Raw genomic sequence first — 23,757 nt, forward strand, 5'->3', positions numbered from 1 at the left:
GAATGCCAGAGTATTATTAAAAGCTTAAAAAGGGAAAGGGCAAGGATAGTGGAGGTGAATCGACACCAGCTGGAGGCGTTGCGGGAAGAGAACAAAAATCTCTCAAAGATGGTAAGTGTTTACGCCCATGACATGAGAAAGCAGCTGGAGGACCTGGACCAACCGGGTAAACGCAAGAAAACAGATCGCGAGAGTAGGTACGCTCAAGCTAAGAGTGCGATCTTTGGGAGCTCGAGTGATGAGCCCCAAGAGGCTGTGCGTGAAGCCCCGGAAGAGGATAGCCATAGGGCTAAGCTCAAAGGTCCAATGGCCGAGACACCGAGCACTGTGAAAGAATAATTTCTAATGTATTAGTGGTGTGCCTAGTTGTCTTTGCCCTTTCCGTGTATTTTATTTTATTTTATTTTATTTTAAATTTTAAATTTCTCGTTTCCGGAAATAAAAAGAAAAGAAAGTTGCAAAAGACAAAGAAGAAAAACAAAACGCACTTCCCCAAACCGGAATAAAAGGAATGCGACAAACGAAAAAGACACAAATCACACTTCCCCAACTGAAATAAAACAAAAACGACAAACTGAAAAGAAATCAAAACATAATGCACCAGAAAACAGGGAGGAAAAGAAAGCAAAGCGAAAGTAGAAATGCTTCCCCTTTTAACTGGACGCAACCGCAAATTGCGCAGGAAATGCAAAGTGGTGTCGGCTCCCTTATGAGCATATGGCTATTTAAACCACTTCTCGGTTGAAAGAAGGAGCATCCTGGATTTCAACCTGCAAACTCAAGAAAAACCATAAAAAAGCCCAGACAGAAAAATCAATGGCATCCCCAGATATGCTTGTTGATGACCTTAACCTTGAGTTGTCACTGGCACCACCAAATGCCCAGATACGGGCTCCTCCAAACCCTATCTTCCCAAACTCCTCATACCACCATGGCTCAGCCTCAAACTTCTCTGAGGTGGTGCCGCGTAGGGCAGTATTGCCGGAGGGCATGACTGTCAGCAGACTTACAGTTGCAGATCATCTGCATGTGGCGCAGAGGTCTGACCAGATGGCAGTGGACGAGTCCCACAATCTAACCGTGCTCAATGCGGTCTCGGCCACAAATTTGGGCATGCGCCTACTGGCGAGAACACGAGAGTGCGGGGCACTGAGTGAGGAGGTGGCGGCCCTGAAAGCTCTGGTGGCAGACCTGCAGAAGCGGCTCTACAGTGCCAACCAGCATGTAGAGATGCTGCAGAAAAGGAACGAAGATCATGTAGAGCTGCTGCAGATTCTACAAGCAAGAACAGACAGAGGCAATTAGCAGAAGCCTCTGGTGGCGCAGAATGCAACAAAGAACATGTGATTAGGAATTTAATGTACGCATTTTCACTAGTGTTTATGTAATCACATGTTATGAAAAGAAGAAGTATTCACGCCCAAGTTCTGATTGTGCATTAATGAATTGAAAACACTTCCCAAACTTATATGAAACACTGTTTATAACTGATGGAGATTTAAAATTAAACAATGCCATATAGAAAGATTGGGATGAACAAAAAGAAAATAAACAACCACAAACTACAATAAAGAAAAAAAACAAAGAAAAACAAGTTAGAAACACAAACAAGTAAAAGAAAGCAAAAGTAAGAAAAACAAAGAGAAACAACAAGAAAATCTTAATTACCTTGGTTGGAAAAATGTAACCCTAACTCAAAAAAAATAAAATAAAATAAAATAAAATAAAAGAAAGTTTGAGTCAAGAGACACTCCACTTTGAAGCGATTAGGATGACAACAAACTTCTTCTCTTCACCTTGGGTTGCCTCCCAAGAAGCGCTAAGTTTAAAGTCTTTTGCCGGACTTCCAACATACCATGGTCACTCGGGGGGTTTTGGCTCAATCGCCTCTTTGTGCCGAACATGAAGTTTCTTCAAATCTCTTTGCCATCTAATCAACCCATTTTGTATTCTTTTCTTTTTATGCGCATGAGCAGATTTCAAAAGCAATTTTAAGCGCTCTTCAATACGTGGATTAGATGGAGGAGGCACATATTTAGGATCGGGTGGCCTTCTCACTTGAGTAGAAGGAATGACATTGAACATATGGTTGGTACTTGGAACATGGATGTTCAGCTTGTCTTCCTCTAGTACTTCAAAAGCAGAATAAGGCATTAGATTAATTGAAGCACCTAGATCAAGTAAAGCTTTTTCAAACAATTTATCTCCAATAATGCAAGGAATTGTAAAACTTCCTGGATCTTTCAATTTGGGAGGGAGCTTCCTTTGCAAAACAACAGAAACCTCTTCCGTTAGTGCAACTGTTTCATCATCTTTGAAGTTCTTCTTGTTGGTACAAAGATCCTCCAAGAGGGGAATGTTGACTTGCACCTTCCTACAAGTTTCCAATATGTCCTTGGCATGTTGAATTTTTTTAGAACCCATCAACCTGTGAGGAAAAGGAGCACGTGAGATATCTTCATCAGTAGGTTCACGACATACCTTTTCCTTTCTTGCCCTTCTCGCAAGTTCATGCTTTGGGATCCATTCGGATGGAGAAGCAGCTTGTTTATTTTCCTTCATGTTGATTTCATCCTTTTCCTTAGGCTCAGTCACTTGCTCAACCTGCATCTCATCATCAATTTTAATTAGATTTTCAGAATTATCAACCTCACCATTTACCTTACCAGTTCTCAAGGTAACTGCTTGAACATGCTCATGCCCGGTTGGTATCACTGTTTGGTTATGCATCATCCCAACTTCCCTTTGACTCAAAGCTGTAGCAATTTGCCCCACTTGATTTTCTAGATTGGCAATGGCCTTATTCATTTTTTGCATGTGGGTATCATTCCTCTGCATGTGGGTGTCATTCCTCTGCATGATGAAATTATCTGTGTTTCTAACCATTGAAGCAACAATTTCTTCCAAAGTTGGTCCTTGAGGTGGTTGGTGAGATTGACTAAGTGGTGGTGGATTATAATATTGGGGTTGACCATAAGGTGGACAAGTATTATGTTGGCCTTGATATGGTTGATATGACCCTTGTCGAAAATTTGGATTGTCGGTCCACCAGAAGTTCGAATGATTTCTCCACTCCGGATTGTATGTTTGTTGGAAATATTCATTCATAGTCAACTCATTCTGAAATGAGCCAAAAGCATTTGCTTCCTCCATCCCAAATTTATTGGAGTATTCTTGCATAGTAAGTTCCACAATTTTAGTTGCGGCTGCCACTGGTGATGGTGGAGGTGACTCCTTGGATGTTCCTGTAAGAAGAAGAAACAAAAACAAATCAAGATAAAACGAAACAACAATCAATAAACAAAAATAAAACTAAGTACTCTAAACATACTCAAACAAAACAGATAAGCAGCCGTGCCAGTTCCTCGGCAACGGCGCCAAAAATTGTTGCATTCCTAAAAGGACACAAATTAATGTGCAAACAACCAATTAAAAATACCCGCAAGTGCACGAATCTAATGAAGTATAGATTATGTAAGTACGGGGTCGATCCCACGAAGAACTTGTCGGCTTCCTATAAGTTCTAATTTGAGTACAAAGAGAACACTTAATTAACACACCACAAATGCACAAATGAAATAGGGAAACTAGAAATGAGTAAAGAAGTGTAAAAGAAATAAAACAACACAAGAAAACTAAAGAAAAACACAAACAGCACTTTTTATCACCCTTTTATCACCTATGAACAGTGCTAAAGCGACCGGTCGTGAGGCAGAAGCGACCGGTCGTTTTTGGGCAGAGTCGAAACTCAAATTTTGACGTGAAATGCGACCGGTCGTCAGGTAAAAGCGACCGGTCGTTTTTGGGCAGATTCGTTTTCTCTGTTTTTCAGTTTCGACCTCTGTCCAGTGTTTTGCCTATAACTTTCCAACCGTACGTCCAAAATTCAAGTTCTTTATACGGTTGGATTCAGCACAGAAAATGCAAGAACACAACGCGGACCAAAAGTCCAAAACAGTTACGAAAATAAACAGAATTCAGTAAACAAGACACACAATGTAACAAACACACAACTCACACACACATTGGGGGGGGGGGGGGGGAGGGTTTTGGTTTGGTTCAAGTGACCTAATTCTATTGCATGAAAGTAAATGGACTTTGAATTTAAATGAGAATGGCAGAGATGAATTATCAAAATGTGAAAGTACCAAGTAACAAACACTAGGGTTTCGGAATCCACCCTAAACAATTCTACCTATGTTCATGGATACTCAAGTGATGAACTCTAAACTTGTTGATGAAAATGTTCGCAATCAAGACCATGGGTCGTGGCTCAAGACGCATTGATTCTCTCTAATATACGTAAAGTGCATGGTTCGTGCTACAATACTTGTGCCCTCCCCATAACCGAACCTAGGTATGGTTCGTACTTCGATTCAATTACAAGGAGAACCCATTAAGTTCAAAGAGAATATGAACATCACAAGAATCCTAATAGCATGGTGTTTACATTAGGTATTCAAGAAACCAATTCACATGGATGGTTCTTACTCCATCCATTTATTGCTTAGGAAAACATGAAGATACACATAATCCCAACAATCTCAAGAAGCATGCTTTCAAAGATGGCCAACCAAGGAAAAACACACATCAAGGATAGATTAATTTGGTGAATTGGAATTCATCAACAATATCTAGAAATTCATACACTCAAGCATCAAAACAATAAGGTAATCATGTTTAGGGCTTCAACCTAAGCCCTAGCTATGGAGTTTAGTTCCTCATAATCATTTCAAACACAAATTCGAAATATAACTAGAAAGAGTTTACAGATTTGGAAATGATGAAAGCTTGAAGTCTTCAATGGTGGAAGTCTTCTTCTCCACTTAGCTTGGCTGCACCTTGGCCTTCTCCAAGCTCCAAGCTCTCCAAAATCTGCTCTCCTCTGTGTAATCTCTCAATGACTTCCTTCCCCACGTTCAAAAGGCTCCCCAACTTCAGATTGCAATTAACTTTCCATTGCCCATCAATTTCCAGCTCACAAATATAATATAAAACTCATACTTTCCTTAAAGCCTTTGCCCTTGTCCCCTTTGCCATGATGAAGTCTTGACTTCACAAAGATGCCAAATGCTTCAGAAAATATCTCATTTACAAAGGTAATTTCTTGTTACCAAGAGTTATGGTAACAAGAAGAATCAAGATGACACAAAGGAGGTAAAAGCTGGCCAATTCCGGATTTCCAGAGCTGTGGTAACATGCTGGATTGGTTGGATAGGCAATACTTGTCCAATGGAGCTCAAATTTGGATATGTTGTAGTTAACATCCATTGGAACAAGTCTCATGAAGATCATGACCTCATCCGAGTACCAGAGCATGCTGATCCCAGGCCAAGAAGTTGACCTACGAAAATGAACAAAAACAGAAATTATAACAAGTAGTGCACTTTTAGCTCATTTTCAATCTAACCAAGGTAAAATCTAAGAAAACACAAAAAGGAAGTAAAAAGCTATAAAATGTCAAAAACTAACTCAAAATAGTGGGTGAATAACATGAAAAGTCATGTGTAAAAATGAACCGAACATTCTTTAGAACGAGATCCAGGGAAATGTATTCCAATTTGTGAACACCCCATTAATTAGTGTGATGAGATTCGAAAGGCTTATATCAAATTAGGGTCTTATCAACCTAAACTTTTTAAGTATCCAAAGACTTTGTTCGGGCAACAAAGACGTCGATTTCAATATTCTTGGTTCTCACAATTTTCATGGTTAGAATGTTCTCCTATAACAGATAAAACATATTGTTTACCATGCTTTGTGTTTGAAAAGAATCCAGCAAATGGGTCTTCACTAATTATTGATGGGTTCAATAACTGGAAAAGAGTAAATGGTGGAAAGAAATGTGCATTTTTGAAACATGTTGGAGCTCCATCTTCACCACATAACTGACAAGACCCGCCTCGAATTCCTCGGAACTCGAGAATAATCCTGTGGAAATTTCTGACATCACACCGATGCCAGGCCCACTTACTAAGAACCGAGACTTTCTGCGGAAATTTCGGCAGAGTCTCCCCTGTAAATTTGACTTTTCCCAAATTTTTAACCTGTTAAAATCACAGTTCGTATCCCAACTGGCAGCAAACACAATGCAATACACACAATTTACAGAAAAGGCTTCCAACCTCCAAATAAATCAAGGCAGCACCACTAGAAGTTATAAGGGCTTCAGGCCCATACCTAAAATCAATCGTTTACTTCGAAAAGGCCCTTAGACCTGTCAGAACCACATACACTATTTAATAACATTCATTCAAGTGATAACTGAGGAATAAACAAGCATTTAATTTCGTTCAAGTTTAAATCAAGCTTCAGGCATACCAACATATTCAAAAACTGAACCCAACGATAAAAATAAATAGGATTCAAATCCAATAACCACCTCAGAATCCAATCACAAACTCAAAATCAATCAAACCCTTTTAAATATAGTTTATTTCACGGCTGCACCTAGGTGAGACCCCATGTCACATCCCGGATCGACTTCGCCGTAGCACGACATTGTCCGCTTTGGGCCCCCCCTCTCTGGCCCTCACGGTTTTGTTTCTGGGAGCTCACTACCAACTTCCCAGTGGGTCACCCATCCCGGGATTGCTCTGGCCCCCAACTCGCTTAACTTCGAAGTTCCTACGACTCCAAAGCCAGTGAGCTCCCAAAAGGCCTCGTGCTATATGGATGCGGGTGTGTACATATAAGGCACATCACCCACTCTCCGTTGGTCGATGTGGAATCTCACACTCCAGGCTACCTAGGTACCCTTGGGCAATGGATCAAGCCACACGTAGTTCTTCTTTCAATAGTCACAATTCTAATAATATACAATTATTTAAAGTAAAACCAACGAATATGTAACACCCTGACCCAAATAAAAGGAATAGTGAATTTAATTAAATTCAAGAAATGTGAATTTACAATTTTGCCCTCAGGGTAGGGGCAAAATAGTCATTTTAATTCGGAAAGATTTCGGGGCAGTGGCTGGTACCTTTATGCAGGTTGTACTGAGACGAGTCCGTAGACATGTGGTAGGCTCGAATCGAAGTTGTAACGAAAAAGATACGACCTAAAAACTCTCAGTGGCACAATCATAATTATTTTGAAATTTAATTTTGATAAAAAACAGAAAATCCCCCTCCCCAGTTACTATTCACCCGAACAGTACTAGCCACGTCGCCGCCATGTCCGGCCACCGCCTGAGCTGGGACTGGTCCTAAAATGATCGGTTGGTCTTCCTTTTCCAATCCCAGCCAAGCCCAGCTGCCACCATCGCCAGAAGCCACCGGAAATAGCAGAAAAAGACGCCGGATTTTGACAGATTTTTCCATCGTTCGTTCGAACGATTTTGGGCACCAATTCTTACGACCTTGGTATGTTTTGCTAACCTCTCGACGTGATCTAGCTGCTGGTTGTGTTAGGTTTGAGAAATTTTTGCATTTAATTGGTTAAAAGAAGCGATTGAAAATCTGCCAGTTTTCGGCCTCTGATCCGGCCATTTTTCGGAGTAGTTTCAAGAACAAAAGTGACTCCAAATTAGGTGTATTACCTAGGGTAGGAGTCTTGGCCCGTGATTTTGAGTTTTTCTGGCGAGCTGTTATCGCTTTGGACACCCATGCGCTGCCGGCGCATGGGCAGTGTGGTAGAGCCATCTTCTGTCCTACAATGATCTACTAGTTGTCACGAGTGCGTAGGAATTTGCGGATCTCAATTCGGATAACGTTTGAACCCCGAACGGATTTTATATATTGTGCGATTTCTGAGTTCGATATGTTAGAACCGTTGGATTGCGTCCAATTTAATATATGTTGATCTAGGTATTCCTAGGATTGTGTAGGATTCGACGGATCGTGAATCGGAGCCCCGGATGTTTCAATTCAATAACTTAAAGTTTGCATTTTACGTTAACCGTCTGATCGTGAGTGATCTGATCGTCCGATCTGGACCAAACTTGCAGGACGTGTACCCTAGACCTTGTGGAACCCATAGGAACTTTCGGATCGCAAAATGGAGGTGGCGGGTGTTTGTGCCTGATAAATCACGGCCATGAGCTGGCCGAAGGAGCCCTTTCTCTCGGCCCTGGCACTTGTTTGCAGAGGTTGAAACGCAGCGTTTCGCCAGGGTATTTCGCCTTCCTAAAAATAAAAGAAGGAAATGCTAAGGCATGATCATCTCGGCCTCAAGCGTAGACCGAGGCCGAGGCCGAACAAAATTGCGGCCAAGACATTAAAAGTAAATCATCACGTGACAGCAGGGTCCCAGGCTTCATTTAATGAAGTAGTGCCTTTTTAATGCAGCGAACCCATTGGCCACAAAGTAGCATTTAATGCATGAGGGAAGGTGGGAAGTGACTGAAGTCAGGATTTGGTGATGAAGATCAGAGTGATTAGATGTGGACATTCTCACAAGAATTCTGACAGCCTGAGATATTGGTTCACCAGCTATCTAGGCCATAAATGCGTCTCCACGGCCAGAGGTTCAGAACCCACGATCGAGAGCGGCGGCCGAGATTCACCGGGATTTCTGGAGTCTCACCACCATACTTCACGATCCCAAATGTCGATTGGACTGCCTACTTGCGCTAATCAGACTCCACTATGCGTAAATTCAGCCTCGATTACTCATCCAGGGACTCTTCTTATAAATACAAGACTCGAGCTACATTCAAAATGGTTCAACACCAAAACAAGCCTCCCACGGAGCAACTTATTTTTCCTGTAATGCACTTTCAATATCTTTACTTGCTTTCCTAGGAGTAGTGTTAGATTGTAAGCAGAATACATTCATCAATATATCATACGACCCTTGATTTTCAAGGCGCCGGAGCACCATCCTTGTTGTTCGTTCACTCACCCCATATATCACACGACCGTCGCTCCCTGAGCAGCGCGCCGGAGCACCGCCCAAAACCCACCACCAACACCATCACTCAACGGCCTTGTAGTTCAGGCCGTGAACCTAACAGCCGAGACCAGTTCCTCTCTCGGCTACAATCGTTTGACTAGGAAGACAGATCAAACAGGCGCACCACTTATCCATCCAACACTCATCAGCACATCAACGCACAGTAAACCGGGTTGGCACGCCCGCGCACAAACACACCGCACCCAAAAGCAGGAAACCCCGTGTTAACGCACATCCCCTCGGCCCGGAACTCCAGGCCGTGAGATTTGCGCGGCAGACAGCGGGTCCCGTGGGCCCGGTTGACCAAGTTTGGGCAGTTTGGCCCTCGGTTGACCGTGAGTCTTCCGAGGTAGTTTCACTCTTCGAGGAGTACTAGAACGACCCTTTTGGACGAGTCTTGACCGTCATTTGATTTATGTTGATTATGTGGGTCTATGAGATTATTTTTTATGGTTTTGTGATGGAAATCTTATGCTTTTGGATTTAATGGTTTATTTAAATTCTTTTTATATTTAATAGTTGAATTCTTTATTTTTGTAAAGTATTTGTGATATATGTGGGTTTGACATATTCGAGTATCTTGAGTCATATATATAATATTTGAGAAAATGCTATCTATGTTGATTATGTGTGGGGTACTTGGGTTGTTGATGTGAGATTCTAGAAAGACACAAGTTAGAATGTCAGTTTGAGTGCTATTATCACTACCTTAGGTACCTCCCTGGATATAGATTATGCTTGAGAGTTTATTGTCTATACTATGAATAAGTATTGTGCGAAAATTGAATTAAGGAAGGGAATATTATTTTTATAATATTTATATAAGGGATTACGAACTCCACCATCATATGTACCTTCCATTGGATGATGATACTTGGAAATAGTGGAAATGAGTACTTGGAAACAGTGGATATGGACACTGGGATACATGGAAATGGATATATGGATATGGTTTGGATATGACGGGACCCGGGGCATACCTTAACGGGGTGTCGCTGTGGACCCTTAATTGGGTAGTCTGCGCGCGTAGGGCTATTTTAGGCGTACGGGTCTTGATTTTTCGTCCGTACGTGCTGGCTGAGTGTCAGTCCCCCAGTTGGACAGCTCGTCCCTAGCCACTTGGTCATTTGAGGACGGATACTTGTGAGCTAGTCAACAATCCCTGGTTGGATTGTTTTCCTCAGTGCATAATATGCATCATGACATGTACCTACTCTTGGATATTGGTACTTGGATACAGTGGATATGGATACGTGGATATGACGGAACCCGAGGCATACCTTAACGGGGTGTCGCCGTAGACCCTTAATTGGGTAGTCTGCGCGTGTAGGGCTATTTTAGGTGTACGGGTCTTGATTTTTCGTCCGTACGTGCTGGCTGAGTGTCAGTCCCCCAGTTGGACGGCTCGTCCCTAGCCACATGGTCATTTGAGGAGGGATACTTGTGAGCTAGTCAACAATCCCCGGTTGGATTGTTTTCCCCTGGTATATTATGATAGTGAGAGGTGGGTGCAGTCATAGATCTATATATATTTATATATATATATATATTTTTTCATTTATAGGCATACATATTACCTATATGTATATGTGGATTTGTTTTTAGTTTAAGATTCGTGAGATTGTGCTTCGTAAGTACCCTGTACTTGTATGAATGTTTAAGCCCTTGTTTGGAAAGTGTTGTACGGCAACATACGCCTTGGATAGGGTATGGTTGCGGGATTGAACTGATATAAAGGGAAGAAATTGATAATGTGTTCAATGTACATACGCCTTGGATATGGTATAGTTGCGGGGTTGAACTGATATATAGAAAGAGATTGAGAATGTGTTCATTTTGTTTTGTCAGAATCAGAGTTGTGACCATTGATATAAGAACAATGTGCGGCTTGATCCCTTGTACAAGAGTACGTAGGTAGCCTGGGGTCTCACCTAGGTGTAGCTGCGAAATATACTATGTTTAAAAGGTTTGTTTGTTTCTGAGTATGTGATTGGACTTTGATGTAATTGTTGGATTTGAACCCTGTTTGATGATTTCGGTAGTATTCGTAAAGTTGTTTGAGATCTTTAATTGTATTATTTATGTAGTATCCAACTTAAGAACATTGCTGGTTTTGTTTTGAACCATTTGAAGGCCGGAGGCCTATTATGTATTTGCATGTTGATAACTTGTGCATGCTGCCAGTTGGGATATAAACTGTGAATTTTTAACAGGTTGAAAATTTGGCAAAAGTTAATTTACAGGGGAAACTTTGTCGAAATTTCAGCAGAAAGTCTCGGTTTTTAGTAAGTAGGCCCAGCATCGGTATGATGTCGGAATTTCCATAGGATTCGTCTCGGGTTCCGAGGAATTCGGGGCGGGTCCTATCAGAATAAATTTAGATTTCTTTGCTACATCAAATTCGACAAGGCAACTCCTGAACACTTTATGAGTTCCTTTCCCTTTATCAGTTCTTTCCTCGCAACCATACCTTATCCAAAGCGTATGTTGCCGAACAACACTTCCTAATCTAGGACTTAAACATTCATTCCTATACAGAGTACTTACGAAACACAATCTCACGAATCTCAAACCAGAAATGAATTCACATATACATATATGTAATATGTATGCCTATAAATATATATATATATATATATATATATATATATATATATATATATATATCATGTACCAGGGGACAACAATCCAATATGGGGATTGTTTAACTAGACCACATGGAAGAATCCTCAATTGACCATGTGGCTAGGGAACGAGCCGTCCAACCGGGACTAACTCTCAGCCAGCACGTACGATCGAATCCTCAAGACTCGTACGCCTACGACAGTTCTACGCGCGCAGACTACCCAATCAAGGGTCTACAGCGACACCCCGTTAAGGATGCACTGGGTTCTGACATATCCAAACCATATCCACAATTTCCAAGTATCAATCAATTCCAGAATCCGTAACCAAGGAAGCCCACACACCGAAAAATCCAATGCCACGTGTGGGTATAGTGACCAGGGAAGGTACATATGATGGTGGAGTTCGTAACTCGTATATAAATATTATAAAAATAATATTCCGTTCCTTAATTCAATTTTTCCAATTACCTTTTCATAGTATAAACAATAAACTCTCAAGCATATAATCCGTATCCGGGGAAGTACATAGGGTAGTGCTTATATCACTTCAAACTGACATTCTAATCTCACATCTTTCCACATCTCACAACAACATCCCAAGTACCCCACACATAATCAACAAAGATAGCACTTCCTCAAGTATTGTATATATATATATATATAACTCAAGATACTCGAATATGTCAAAACCCACATATATCACAAATACTTTACAAAAATAATAAATTCAACTATTAAATATAAAATGAATTTCAATAAACCATTAAATTCAAATGCTTAAAATTTCCATCACAAAACCATGCCATTTTTTTTTTTGAAAACAATGTCCATTCACTTCCTAATATTCATAATTGAGCCCAAGGCTCACTTTCACAAACCCACCAAAATCAAGTATCCCATGCTCATCTATTTCATAATTTCAATTATCAAAATAATATCCAAGAATTTCATAAGATATTATAAACAAGCTCATACTCCCAATAAAATCAAAATAACTCAAATAATGGTCAAGACTCGTTCACACGGTCGTGCTAGTACTTCATGAAGGGTGAAACTACCTCGGAAGACTCACGGTCAACCGAGGGTCAAATTGCCCAAACTTGGTCAACAGGGCCCACGGGGTCCACGACCTCCGATTTTCGATTCGGAAATTTCTAAGGGTTCAACAAGGTTTAATAAACATATTCTTCAAGTTTGGTCTGAATCGGGCAATCAGATCGCTCGCAATCGCATGATTGGACGGGTATCGTAAAACGCAAAGTTTAAGTTATTGAATCGGAACATCCGGGACTTCGATTCACGATCCGCGAAATCCTACACGATCCTAGAAGTTCCTAGATCAACATATATTAAATTGGAGTTGATCCAACGGCCCGAACATATCGAACCTGGATAACGCCTAATATGCGATATCCGATCGACTATCAAACGATTTCCAAATTGAAATCCGAGAATAGCGTCACACTCGGGACAACACAAGGATCATTTTAGGACACAATAACAGGCCAAACGTGGCCCACGCGCCACCCCACTCACAGGCAGCGTGTGGATGTCCAAAGAAATTTCCGGCTGCCGGAAAAACTCCAAACCGCCGGCCAAGACTTCTAGGTTAGGTTAATCACATGCAGTGGAGCAACTTTTGTTCCTGGGCCTACTCCAAAAAGTCGACGGAAGTGGCCTGAATCGGAGGTCGAAAATCAGCCAAACTTCCATCGCTTATTTGATTTGCTAAACATAGAAATTTCCTAAACAGCTTGAGAGGTTCAAGATCCATACCTGGTTCGACCAAAACGATGGCCGGAAACGCTCAAACGAGCGTTGAAAATTTTCTGCAATTCAGGGTGCGATTTCTGCAGATTCCGGCGGCTGGGCTACGTCACGGAGGTAGTGACGGGTTGGGATAGGTTGGGGGGGGGGGGGGTGGAGCGGCGGTTCGAATGGAACTGGTTCCGGCCGGAGTGGTGGGCGGTGGCGACAGTGAAATCGTCGTTGCTGTAACAGACCCCGAGGGGGAGGGGGGTAGCACGGGAGAGAGAGAGAGAGAGAGAGAGAGAGAGAAACGGGAGGGTTTTCTGTTTTTATTAAAATTCAATTTCAAAAATATTACGATTGTGCCACTAAGAGTTTTTAGATCGTATCTTTCTCGTTACAACTCTGATTCAAGCCTACCGCATGTCTACGAACTCGTCTCAATACGACCTATGTAAAAATACTACTCAATGCCCCAAAATCTTTCCGGATTAACAAATGACCATTTTACCCCTACCCCGAGAGCAAAATTGTAACTTCACATTTAATTAAATTAAATTAATTTATGAATAATCTTATTTTGGGTCGGGATGTTACAATAACACTTGTGTAAGATATGCTAATGATTTAATGAAATCATCTCAACATATTGAGAATGTTATTCACAAACAATGAAAAGAGCAAATTTGGAAGAATCGGTTATGGTTAAAGGCAACAATTGAGAGTGTTCGGTGGCTTACATTTCAAGCATGTGCTTTTAGAGGTCATGATGAATCCATAGACTTAATGAATCGAGGAAATTTTATTGAACTGATAAAATATACATCACTTTGGAATGATAAAAGTGCTGAAGTTGTTTTAGAGAATGCCTCGAGAAATGCTAAATATACCTCACCATTGATTCAAAAGGAGATGTTGCATATTCTCCCTGACAAAGTGAGAACTAAAATTTGTGAGGAAGTTGGGGAATCGACTTATTGTATTCTTGTTAATGAAGCAAAAGATGCATCTAACATAGAGCAAATGGCCATTGTTTTAAGATTTGTTGATAAGGATGGTTTTGTACGAGAACGTTTTTTTCAAGAATGCTTGTGTTGTTGCCTTTGTTTCTTTCGAAATTGGGAAGAGGGTTGAGTGAATATTGCTGCTTTAATTAGGGTCTGTTGTGCGCAGCAGAAGCGGATTGCACTAGGTGGACAATATGGAACCGTTGAAACAACAAGATAAATATGAAAATAGCAAAATCCAAGAGACACAAGAATTTGTACTGGTTCGGCCCGTGTGCAGCCTACGTCCAGTTCGAAGATGGCAAGAACTTCCACTAGTATCCCAAAGGAGATTACAAACAAAGGAGATTAAACACTCTCACCTATCCTAGGAATTACAGAGTTTAACTCTCACCAGGGCCAGCCCTGACATTTTGGTGGCCCTAGGGCCAACATTAGGTGAGGCCCTTAGTAAACAAGAATTTTTTTTTTTTGCTCATGCCTTTTTTTTTTGCTTAAATAGAATAATTTCGTGGAAAATGCTAACAACCTTTAATTATGAAAAAACATTATGTATTTCCAAATTTACCCTTGGTAGAAACTAAAGAATCGAAAATCCTTAGTTTTCCACTTTCTTGCTATTGCACCTGCCCTTGTTTGTTCATTTAATTTTGGCACCAGCTACTTGTGGCAGCACCTCGCTACCAAATCTCTGTCTCTCTCTTTCTCTCTACCTCTATCTCTCGCATATTTGGGTGGTGAGAAATTTTTTTTCTCGTCTGTCGCATATTTGTGTCTTTCGCTACCTTTATAGACCTCTTTTTTGGGTCAAAACCTCTGTTAGCTTGTAATAGATTAGTTAGTTGGAAGCCTTTTACCTTGTCATCTTGTGTGTGAAACACAAAGTCCTTATTTTATGGTTACCTTGTTTTAGGGAACTTTGTTTTCTTGTCTTAGGGAAACTTTGTTTTCTTGTCTTAGGGAAACTTTGTTTTCTTGTCTTAGGGAAACTTTGTTTTCTTGTCTTCTTGACTTCTTGGCTTGTAGTTATAAATGTGTTGTAAGTAATACAAAGTGAAATAAGTTAAAATCTGAAAATATGTTGCAGCTCCAATTCTCTATACATTCTCCACTTTCTCTACTTAATCTTCTCTATATCTTACAACCTCTACAGACCCTTTGGTTTCCAAATCATGGGGTTGAACACTTTTTAGATTTGAGAAATTAAAAAAGAATTGTTCAATTTCATCAACGGGGAAAGAGAAGGAAGTGGGATGGTGGGGTGAATATGTGGAGGGGATGAGGGAGATGTGGTTTTGGGGTAACGAGGGGGAGATGAAGTGGGTCTCTTGTATATGCTTCTTTGAAAGTGAAACAGACAACAAATAAACAAAATAAACACACCAAACATAACCAACAAAGAAACAAATACAACCAATGAACCAAAGTAACCGATAAAAAATTAAATTTAAAAAACAAATAAGGAGTATATAAAATTCGGCTAGCCCTGTTTTATGCTTGTAAAAAAAAAGCCTCAACCTACCTTGCAGAACTTTCTTTAATTAGGCTAGCTCAGTTGCAAATAAAATTCGAAATCTGGGATTATTATTGACGAACTTCATACAATATTTCACAGTTTTCCTCTGCAGAAAACATGTAGAAGAAAAAAAATCTGAAAATAAAAGTGGGATGAGACAAAAACTGAAAATAATATATTGAAGAGAGCATTTTGTTGGGTTTTATAGTGAAAGAGAGAAGGGTCTGGTACTGACAAAAAAAGTGAAAAGAATAGGGTGGAAAGCGGAAAGGTGGCTTAGGAAGCGTGCAAATTTTTTTATGGGAAGAGAGGAAGCGTGCAATTTGTTTATTGGAAGAAGAGGAAGCCTGCAATTGTTTTATGGGAGGAAGAGTTCTTCTGGCTGGAAATAGAAACGGTGTTTTTATTTTTTATTTAAAGTTTGGGCTCTTGGTAATATATAAAATTTTTGAGGCCCTTCTAATTCGTAAGCCCATGGCCGTCTCCCTCGGCGCCCAGGCCCAGGGCCGGCCCTGACTCTCACAACCCAAATCCCAAATATATCCAAGTCACTCACACACCGAGAGAACAAATAGTACTACACCCAGAGACCAGTAGAGAAATGGATTTTTCTCTCACTGATCAGACAGGGAAACTGTCTTCAAATGTGCAGCTACAACAAAGAGGAGCAGCAACTCCAAAACTCTCTTAGAGTGGCGCACGTCTTCACACAAAGGAGAAAGAATATGAATTCTTCTCTCTCACCAATTGCCGCACCCCTCCAATTGGTTTCAAAGGCAAGCTGCCCACACCTTTTCTCTCCATCTAGTGTGGCTTACAGCACACACAGCCCATAAAGAAGCTTAGAGCCATGCATCATCAGCAGCCCATAATATTCTCTTTTACGGCTGCAGAAACGTGTCTTTTGTTCCCTACTTTTTGACAAAGGCTGACATTCCCTTCCTTTTAGCTTGCCCACGTCCTGCCTTGTGTCTCTTTGATCACTTAACTCTCTAAGTGCCTCTTGACAATCCCAAGGGTCACAAATCAAAGAAAACACAATTAATTCAAATCAAAAATTTGAGCCAATTTACAACAGGGTCGAGTGCGGATGGATTAGAAGAGCGCAAAGCTGGTTTGGTTTTGCATAATTTGATTAACTGCACTCATGCTACATTCGGCATTTTGTGTGAGATTAACTGCACAGCTGAAAATTTGGAAACTTTGAAAGTCTTAGGCCTCTCTTTTGTTTCTGAAATTTGGAAACTTTGAGCAAACTAAAAGCGGAATCAAATTCATTGGTGGAAGGAAGAGATTTACATGTTTAGTTTTTGCTTTTCTCTCCAGGTGGATGATGGGTTCTTTGAAGTCATTATTTTGCTTGAGTGCAGATTCATTAGAAAACAACTCTCACCTTTTCACTCAATATAAAAAGAAAAGGCAAAGGCAGAAGGTTTTTAGACAGAGAGCGACATTTCCTTCCCCTTACATATAGAGAATGCACATCTACTTAGTTGAGTTGATGAGCCTCTCCATATATATAAAGATCGACTTTGGCCACTTCCTTTTCTTTGAGAAAAATATTCAAAAATATTCAGTGGAGAAATTTATTTGCTCTTTTGTGCCTAAACATGATGAACACTGAAACAAACCACTTGCAATCGAAGAAGCAATAACAAGCATAACCAGTTGCATATTGGCTCAAATAGTAAAGTACTCACTGACTTTTATAAAAAAGCTCCCCCAATATTTATAATTGGTTCACTGGCTCACGGGCACAAATGCGATAGTATTTATTGATGAGGATGAATAAAACAAGTACAAAAATATGGTTATGTCTTTAAGGATTAGGCGATTATCTTTGCACCAAATGAGTGTATGGTTGTTGGACTACCTAAGTAGCCTACCTACTCAACCGCTAGCGAAAGGAGGAACCTTGCCTCTGATAGAGCACCCCCGCCCCAGTCTCTATGTGCGATCTGTAAAAACAACAAGTTACAATCCTCAAAGAGAAGTTACAATCCTCAAAGAGAACATCTGAAAGACAATCTGGTAGCTCTTCAAACCAAGAAATCATAGACCCCAAATGTAAGGCACATTTTGCAAGGCGAATATGAGTAAAGCCATCCATCCTCAGCGACCTGCTTCAGCAACGCTTTGATATCTTCCATAATAGGACCCACAAAAGATCTTATCGTGGCAGACTCTCCATGGATTGCGACGATTTGGAGATAATCCCTCTCAATCCTTGCAGCCAACGGCTCATTCTGTAAAGCTGGAAAATACATTAACGAATTGGACCATCCTGCCTGCCTGCCTGCCACAAGGGTCCCTCTTTTACTGATGTATGTCGCCCACTTGTAGAAAGGAAAAGTTGGTTCACTCCCTCTTTTTCCTTTCATGCACTTCCCGAAAAGAGAGAGAACAAAAGCTTTTGAGAAAATCGAAGAGAAATGACAACCCTCACATTACTGTGATATCAGATGTTCTAAAGATTTAATTTCACATCAACATATATATTAACAGTTAAGAGTAATTATACATACCATGTAAAACAAGGAACAACAGTAAAGATGCATTCGACAGCAAGCCTGTGATGCAGGTCAAGAGACTTGGGTGGAAGTTCCGCGGGAATCATACCATCTTGGTTGATGTGGGCTTGCAGCTTGAAGTTTCTAGAACTCTGTTAATTCTTGGGTCCTCGAAAGAGGAGAAGTCATTAATCAGAATAGAAGGGGAAAAGAAAACCTTCCCCTCTCCTGTTAGGAAAATCAAAAAGTCAAGGAAATTCTCCCTAAAGCCCCACCTTTACCGCTGTCCTTCCTCTTTCATCCCCCTATATACCTTTTTTCCGTCTTAGCCCTACCCTATAAATTTCCCCCAAAAGCCTCAAACTTCCAGTCAATAACCGTCAAATCTCTTCCACTCTCCTTCCCCAAAGCATAATAGCCCTAGCTAGCCATGTCGATCACCATCACAGACTACGAATTGGACTGCAACACCCACGACCTCTACAGAGTAGATTTCTTCGACGACTATATCAAAACCCTAGTCACACACACCCCCTCCAAGCTCAGGTCTTGGATCCAAACAATAAAATACCTTCACAGTTACAGGCTCCACAAGCTCATTGTAGGGCTCGATATAGAGTGGCGTCCTTCCTTCACCAAAGGTATCATCAACCCCGTTGCAACCCTACAGTTGTGTGTGGGCCACAGTTGCCTCATATTTCAGCTTCGCTACGCCCCTCGGCTCCCCAAGTGTCTGTTTGACTTTCTTGGGAATCCGAGGTTTACCTTTGTGGGCGTAGGAATTCGGGAAGATGTTCGAAAACTTATGGATGATTATGGGCTTGTGGTGGCAAATTTTGTCGATCTTAGGGTTTTGGAGGCGAGGAGGTACGGGTGGAGCGTGCCCCGGAACTTGAGTCTAAAGGACATGGCAGAGGAGGTTCTAGGCCAGGAGTTTCAGAAGCCAAAGACTATTACTACGAGTCACTGGGATAAGCCATGCCTCTCTCTTGCGCAAGTCAAGTATGCCTGTGTTGATGCCTTTGTTTCTTTCGAAATTGGGAGGGTTTTGAGAGCAGCAGATTAAATGAGTACACTGTTTTCCTTTTCCTTTTCTTTTAGGTAAGGATGAACAATTGATAAATAATTGCTTAATGCATGTGTCATGCGTTACTCTATAAGTCTGTATGTTCGTCTGAATTTTTACCTTTATGTCAAAATCTTAGACCTCTATTCTTATATGGTTTCGAAGTTTGGGAGTTTTGAGTGGTACATATATATCTTTTACAATATGTCTAAATATTGTGTGTTCTTTTGACATATTGTTATGTGAAAAGCTTAGGCCTCTCTCATGTTTCTGAAATTTGGGAACTTTTAAGTACTGCAAACTAGGAACGGGATCAAATTAATTAGTGGATTGATGGAGGAGATTTGCGTCCTTTAATTTTCCTTTTCTCTCCAGTTGGAATTGTTCTTTGAAGCCCCGTGTTCGGGTAGCTAAATGAACCTTGCAACCTATTTCTATGGAGGAGTGCAGATTCAGTAGAAGATCTCAAAGCTGATTTTGCTTACTTCTAGCTAGCACTCATTCTGCATTCTGCATTCTGTGTAAGATCAATCAAGTATTTGGGTAGGTCAATGAGAGATGTTTCACATTTCACTATCATCAACAATCTTGTCACATAAGATTTGCACACCCTGATTTAACTTGTTTTGCCAATCCATGGCTTGTTTTCCCTTGCAAATAGTTTGGGGAGCCTTTCAATTTTTTGGAAATTAAAGTAAGGTTTTAATCCAGGTTAAAAAGGTTCAGATTATTAGACCATTATATTTGGCCCGTTTTGCCAACAATGGCTGTTCTTCCCATGCTTACTATTTTTTGCTAATGGTGGTGTTGATTTGTTTCACTTGTTTTCCGGCAATTCGTTTTACTTATAGAGCTTGCATGTAAAGATCGATTTTGGCCAATTGATTTTTATTTTGACAATAATATTCAAATTATTCCATCGCGCATAATATCGAGCAATTTGTTTGCTCTTTTTTCGCCTCAAGACGATCAAACGTCGAACAAATCACTAACAGAAGAAGGTGCAATAACAAGCTTCATCAGTTAGAGGAACAGTAGGAATGCATGAATGTCCATTATATTGGTCATGGTGTTTGTCCATTATAAAATACACCCGCCGCTTGGATACAGTATTTCCATGCATCTCTTTTGTGCATAAGCTTGAGGCACGTTTTGGTTGTTCAAAGCAACTGCAAAATCATCAAATTTATATAAGTCAACAAATTTTTTTTTCTTTCCTGCAGAGTATATCTAAAGCAATTCTATTCAATTTACAAGACCTGCCAAAACTATCCCTCTCCCATCTGGCCCACCCTTTCAAATATTTTTTTTTTCAAACACAAGCAAGAAAGGGAAAAATAAGCCCAGCTCTCTCAACCATGGAAATATGGCAAAAATCAGTCAATGCTCCCATGTTTTTCATCGTTCCAGTTTCTAAATCTACACAAAAGGCAAACCCTTTAAGAAAAATAAACAAGAACACACACTTCTCTCGCTCTATCTCATGGCCCAGTTTCGCTCTCTACCACTTCAGTGCTTGTTTTCATCTTTATTTGAAGTTTTATATAAAATTTTATAAAGATTGGGGTGGGGATGGCGGGAGGAGGAAAAGGGGAAGAGGACGATGGAGGAGGATGGGACCAGTCATTTTTAAAAAATAAAATAAAATAAGCAAGGGTAAAAACGAGAACTAAAACATAAGGTTTTTTAAAATAATAAATGGGGACATGTGTCACTCAAATACATAGAGTATCAGGAGGAGATAGACAAATTGGGTACATAAGATCTTTACTCTTTGCCAACATGTTCAACCCTTAATATAGCTTTCAAGTTTATTTTTCTTTTCCTCCAACTGTCATAAGCCATGTAGCCTTCTTTTGAAAGTTTCATGAATCAAGCTCAATTCTCTCTCTCAAATTCTTAGAGGTTTCACTCCTTTTTTTCTAAATCATAATTGAAGAAATTTCTCAAATTAATGAGTTCGTCCTCATAAGATCAAATTGAGGTAAAACTTTGATAGTATAGTTATTGATCCAAGAAAATTCATTAATTATTTTGCAGAGAATTTTTATTTAATGTGACTGTCTTTTGGTGAGTTTTAGTTGTAAATTTGCTATTAATAGTTGTCCCTACTCTCATCTTCTACCTTTCATACTTTCTCTACTTATATTATTATTTTTGGGCAACGGTTCTGTGACTTGGAAACCTATATCCGACTATGAACGTGCTCATAACGAACCTTGAGCCTGTGTATTGGGGGTCGTATCTTGGAGTCTTGTAAACCGTCAATACCTGCATGTAGAGAGGCTCCAAAAACTTTAGGTCATGGTCTTTGACGTGCTTCACCATACCGAACTTGCTTTCATAATCTTAATTTATTTTACTTCTATTTACCTATTATTTGTTTCTTTAGTTTTACTTTACCTTAAAAGACATTATAATTTATTTGATATATTATTTATATTATAAAGTGTTTTGCTTTTGGTTTTTAAAGAAAGAGTAAAACTACAATTTTTATGACAATCTAAAGTAGTCTTTGTAGGATAAATTATTTCCTTACCGTATTGTTGTTGGTAATATACTTTAACTACACGTTTTCAAAATCCAAACTTTAAAGTCCAACTTAACAAAACTGTTAAAACTATATTAAACTATTTGTCAAGTTGGTCTACACGTTTTGGAAGAGATTTAAATCTTTAATTGCTCAAAGGCAACCAGCCAATTAATTACAAAATTAATTTAAAGCTAGATATTTGGTGTGCCGTTTTCTACACAAACCAAAGTCAATATCCTTAAATTGATCAACACAATTGTTTCTAAAATAAATTTCAGAATCTTAATAATGTTAATAGTATTTAAAAGCTAATTAATGACCATTGATATAAAAATAAAATTGAAGTGAGCTATTGTTGAAGTGTTTTAAAACTGAAATTTTAATTGAAATTTCAAAACAAGTATATATATATATATATTTTTTTGAGAACAAGTATATATATTTGATGATAAGCCATAAAATATTATTTATGTGAAAAAGCTAATACAAGAAGTCTGAAACTTGTATCAAGGGTAAAGGAAATTCCTTGATCACGAGTGACAATCCTCATATAGTACATTAGCAATAAAATCAGGAGGTTCCTCGAACCAGTACAGAGAAACCCCGATATGCAAGGCAAAATGCGCTATATGATGAGCCACACCATTGGCAGTACGACGAATATGAGAACAAGTATATATTTGATTTTATTGTGTTGGGCCTTTGTACATTTGCCTTCATTCATTTTGGTTGCCATCAATCTTCTTTTATATAACGGTCCTTTATATTCTTTTATTTTTTGTTGGACTTAATATCGTTTTATTGTTCTTTTTTTGAGAAAGAGAATTCATTCATAGAACCAAGGACGTACAAAGAACGATATGATATAGTGGCTTCGTTAAAACCTTCATAGGTTCATAGGACAACCTCATGGAACAAACCCCAAAGGAGTAAAGAGTACAACACATGTCACGGACTAACAAGAGAATCCGATTCAGGTCACTTTGGACCATTACAATAAAAGAACAAATCAAAAACGAATTTCATCTTGAGAGCAACCCATGCTTGATAGTGGGCCTCATCCCTGGGCAATTTACTTAGGCCTTGAAATTATATTACCAAGGTTTTTAATTGTGGTTAAATGGTTTCGATTATTAATAGTTGGCTTAATATCATATAAACATCCTTAAGGTTTACGAAACTATCAGAATGCATCCTTAATGTTTTTTTTTTTGTCATCCGTGGTCCTCAAGGTTAGTGTTGCATTCCTAAGAGGACACAAATTAATGTGCAAACAACCAATTAAAAATACCCGCAAGTGCACGAATCTATTGAAGTATAGATTATGTAAGTACGGGGTCGATCCCACGAAGAACTTGTCGGCTTCCTATAAGTTCTAATTTGAGTACGTAAAGAATACTAATTTAACACACCACAAATGCACAAATGCAAATTGGAAACTAAAAATGAGTAAAGAAATGTAAAAGAAATGAAACAACACAAGAAAACTAAAGAAAAACACAAACAACACTTTTTATCACCCTTTTATCACCTATGAACAGTGCTAAAGCGACCGGTCGTTAGGCAGAAGCGACCGGTCGTTTTTGGGCAGAGTCGAAACTCAAATTTTGACGTGAAAAGCGACCGGTCGTCAGGTAAAAGCGACCGGTCGTTTTTGGGCAGATTCGTTTTCTCTGTTTTTCAGTTTCGACCTCTGTCCAGTGTTTTTCCTATAACTTTCCAACCGTACGTCCAAAATTCACGTTCTTTATACGGTTGGATTCAGCACAGAAAATGCAAGAACACAACGCGGACCAAAAGTCCAAAACAGTTACGAAAATAAACAGAATTCAGTAAACAAGACACACAATGTAA

The 23,757-nt window shown here is 39.7% G+C and overlaps 1 protein-coding gene across 1 annotated transcript; it reads left to right on the forward strand.

Moving 5' to 3' along the window:
• The first annotated feature begins 18,530 nt into the window (after nt 1–18,530).
• Nucleotides 18,531–19,557, forward strand: LOC110755864 (3'-5' exonuclease-like). The gene has a single exon (XM_021957164.2). It carries the CDS (start codon nt 18,735–18,737, stop codon nt 19,368–19,370), a length of 636 nt encoding a protein of 211 aa, XP_021812856.1. The 5' UTR covers nt 18,531–18,734; the 3' UTR covers nt 19,371–19,557.
• The last annotated feature ends 4,200 nt before the right edge of the window (nt 19,558–23,757 follow it).

Source organism: Prunus avium, chromosome 7 (genome assembly GCF_965620075.1).
Source record: "Prunus avium chromosome 7, drPruAviu1.hap1.1, whole genome shotgun sequence".
Taxonomy (NCBI): domain Eukaryota; kingdom Viridiplantae; phylum Streptophyta; class Magnoliopsida; order Rosales; family Rosaceae; genus Prunus; species Prunus avium.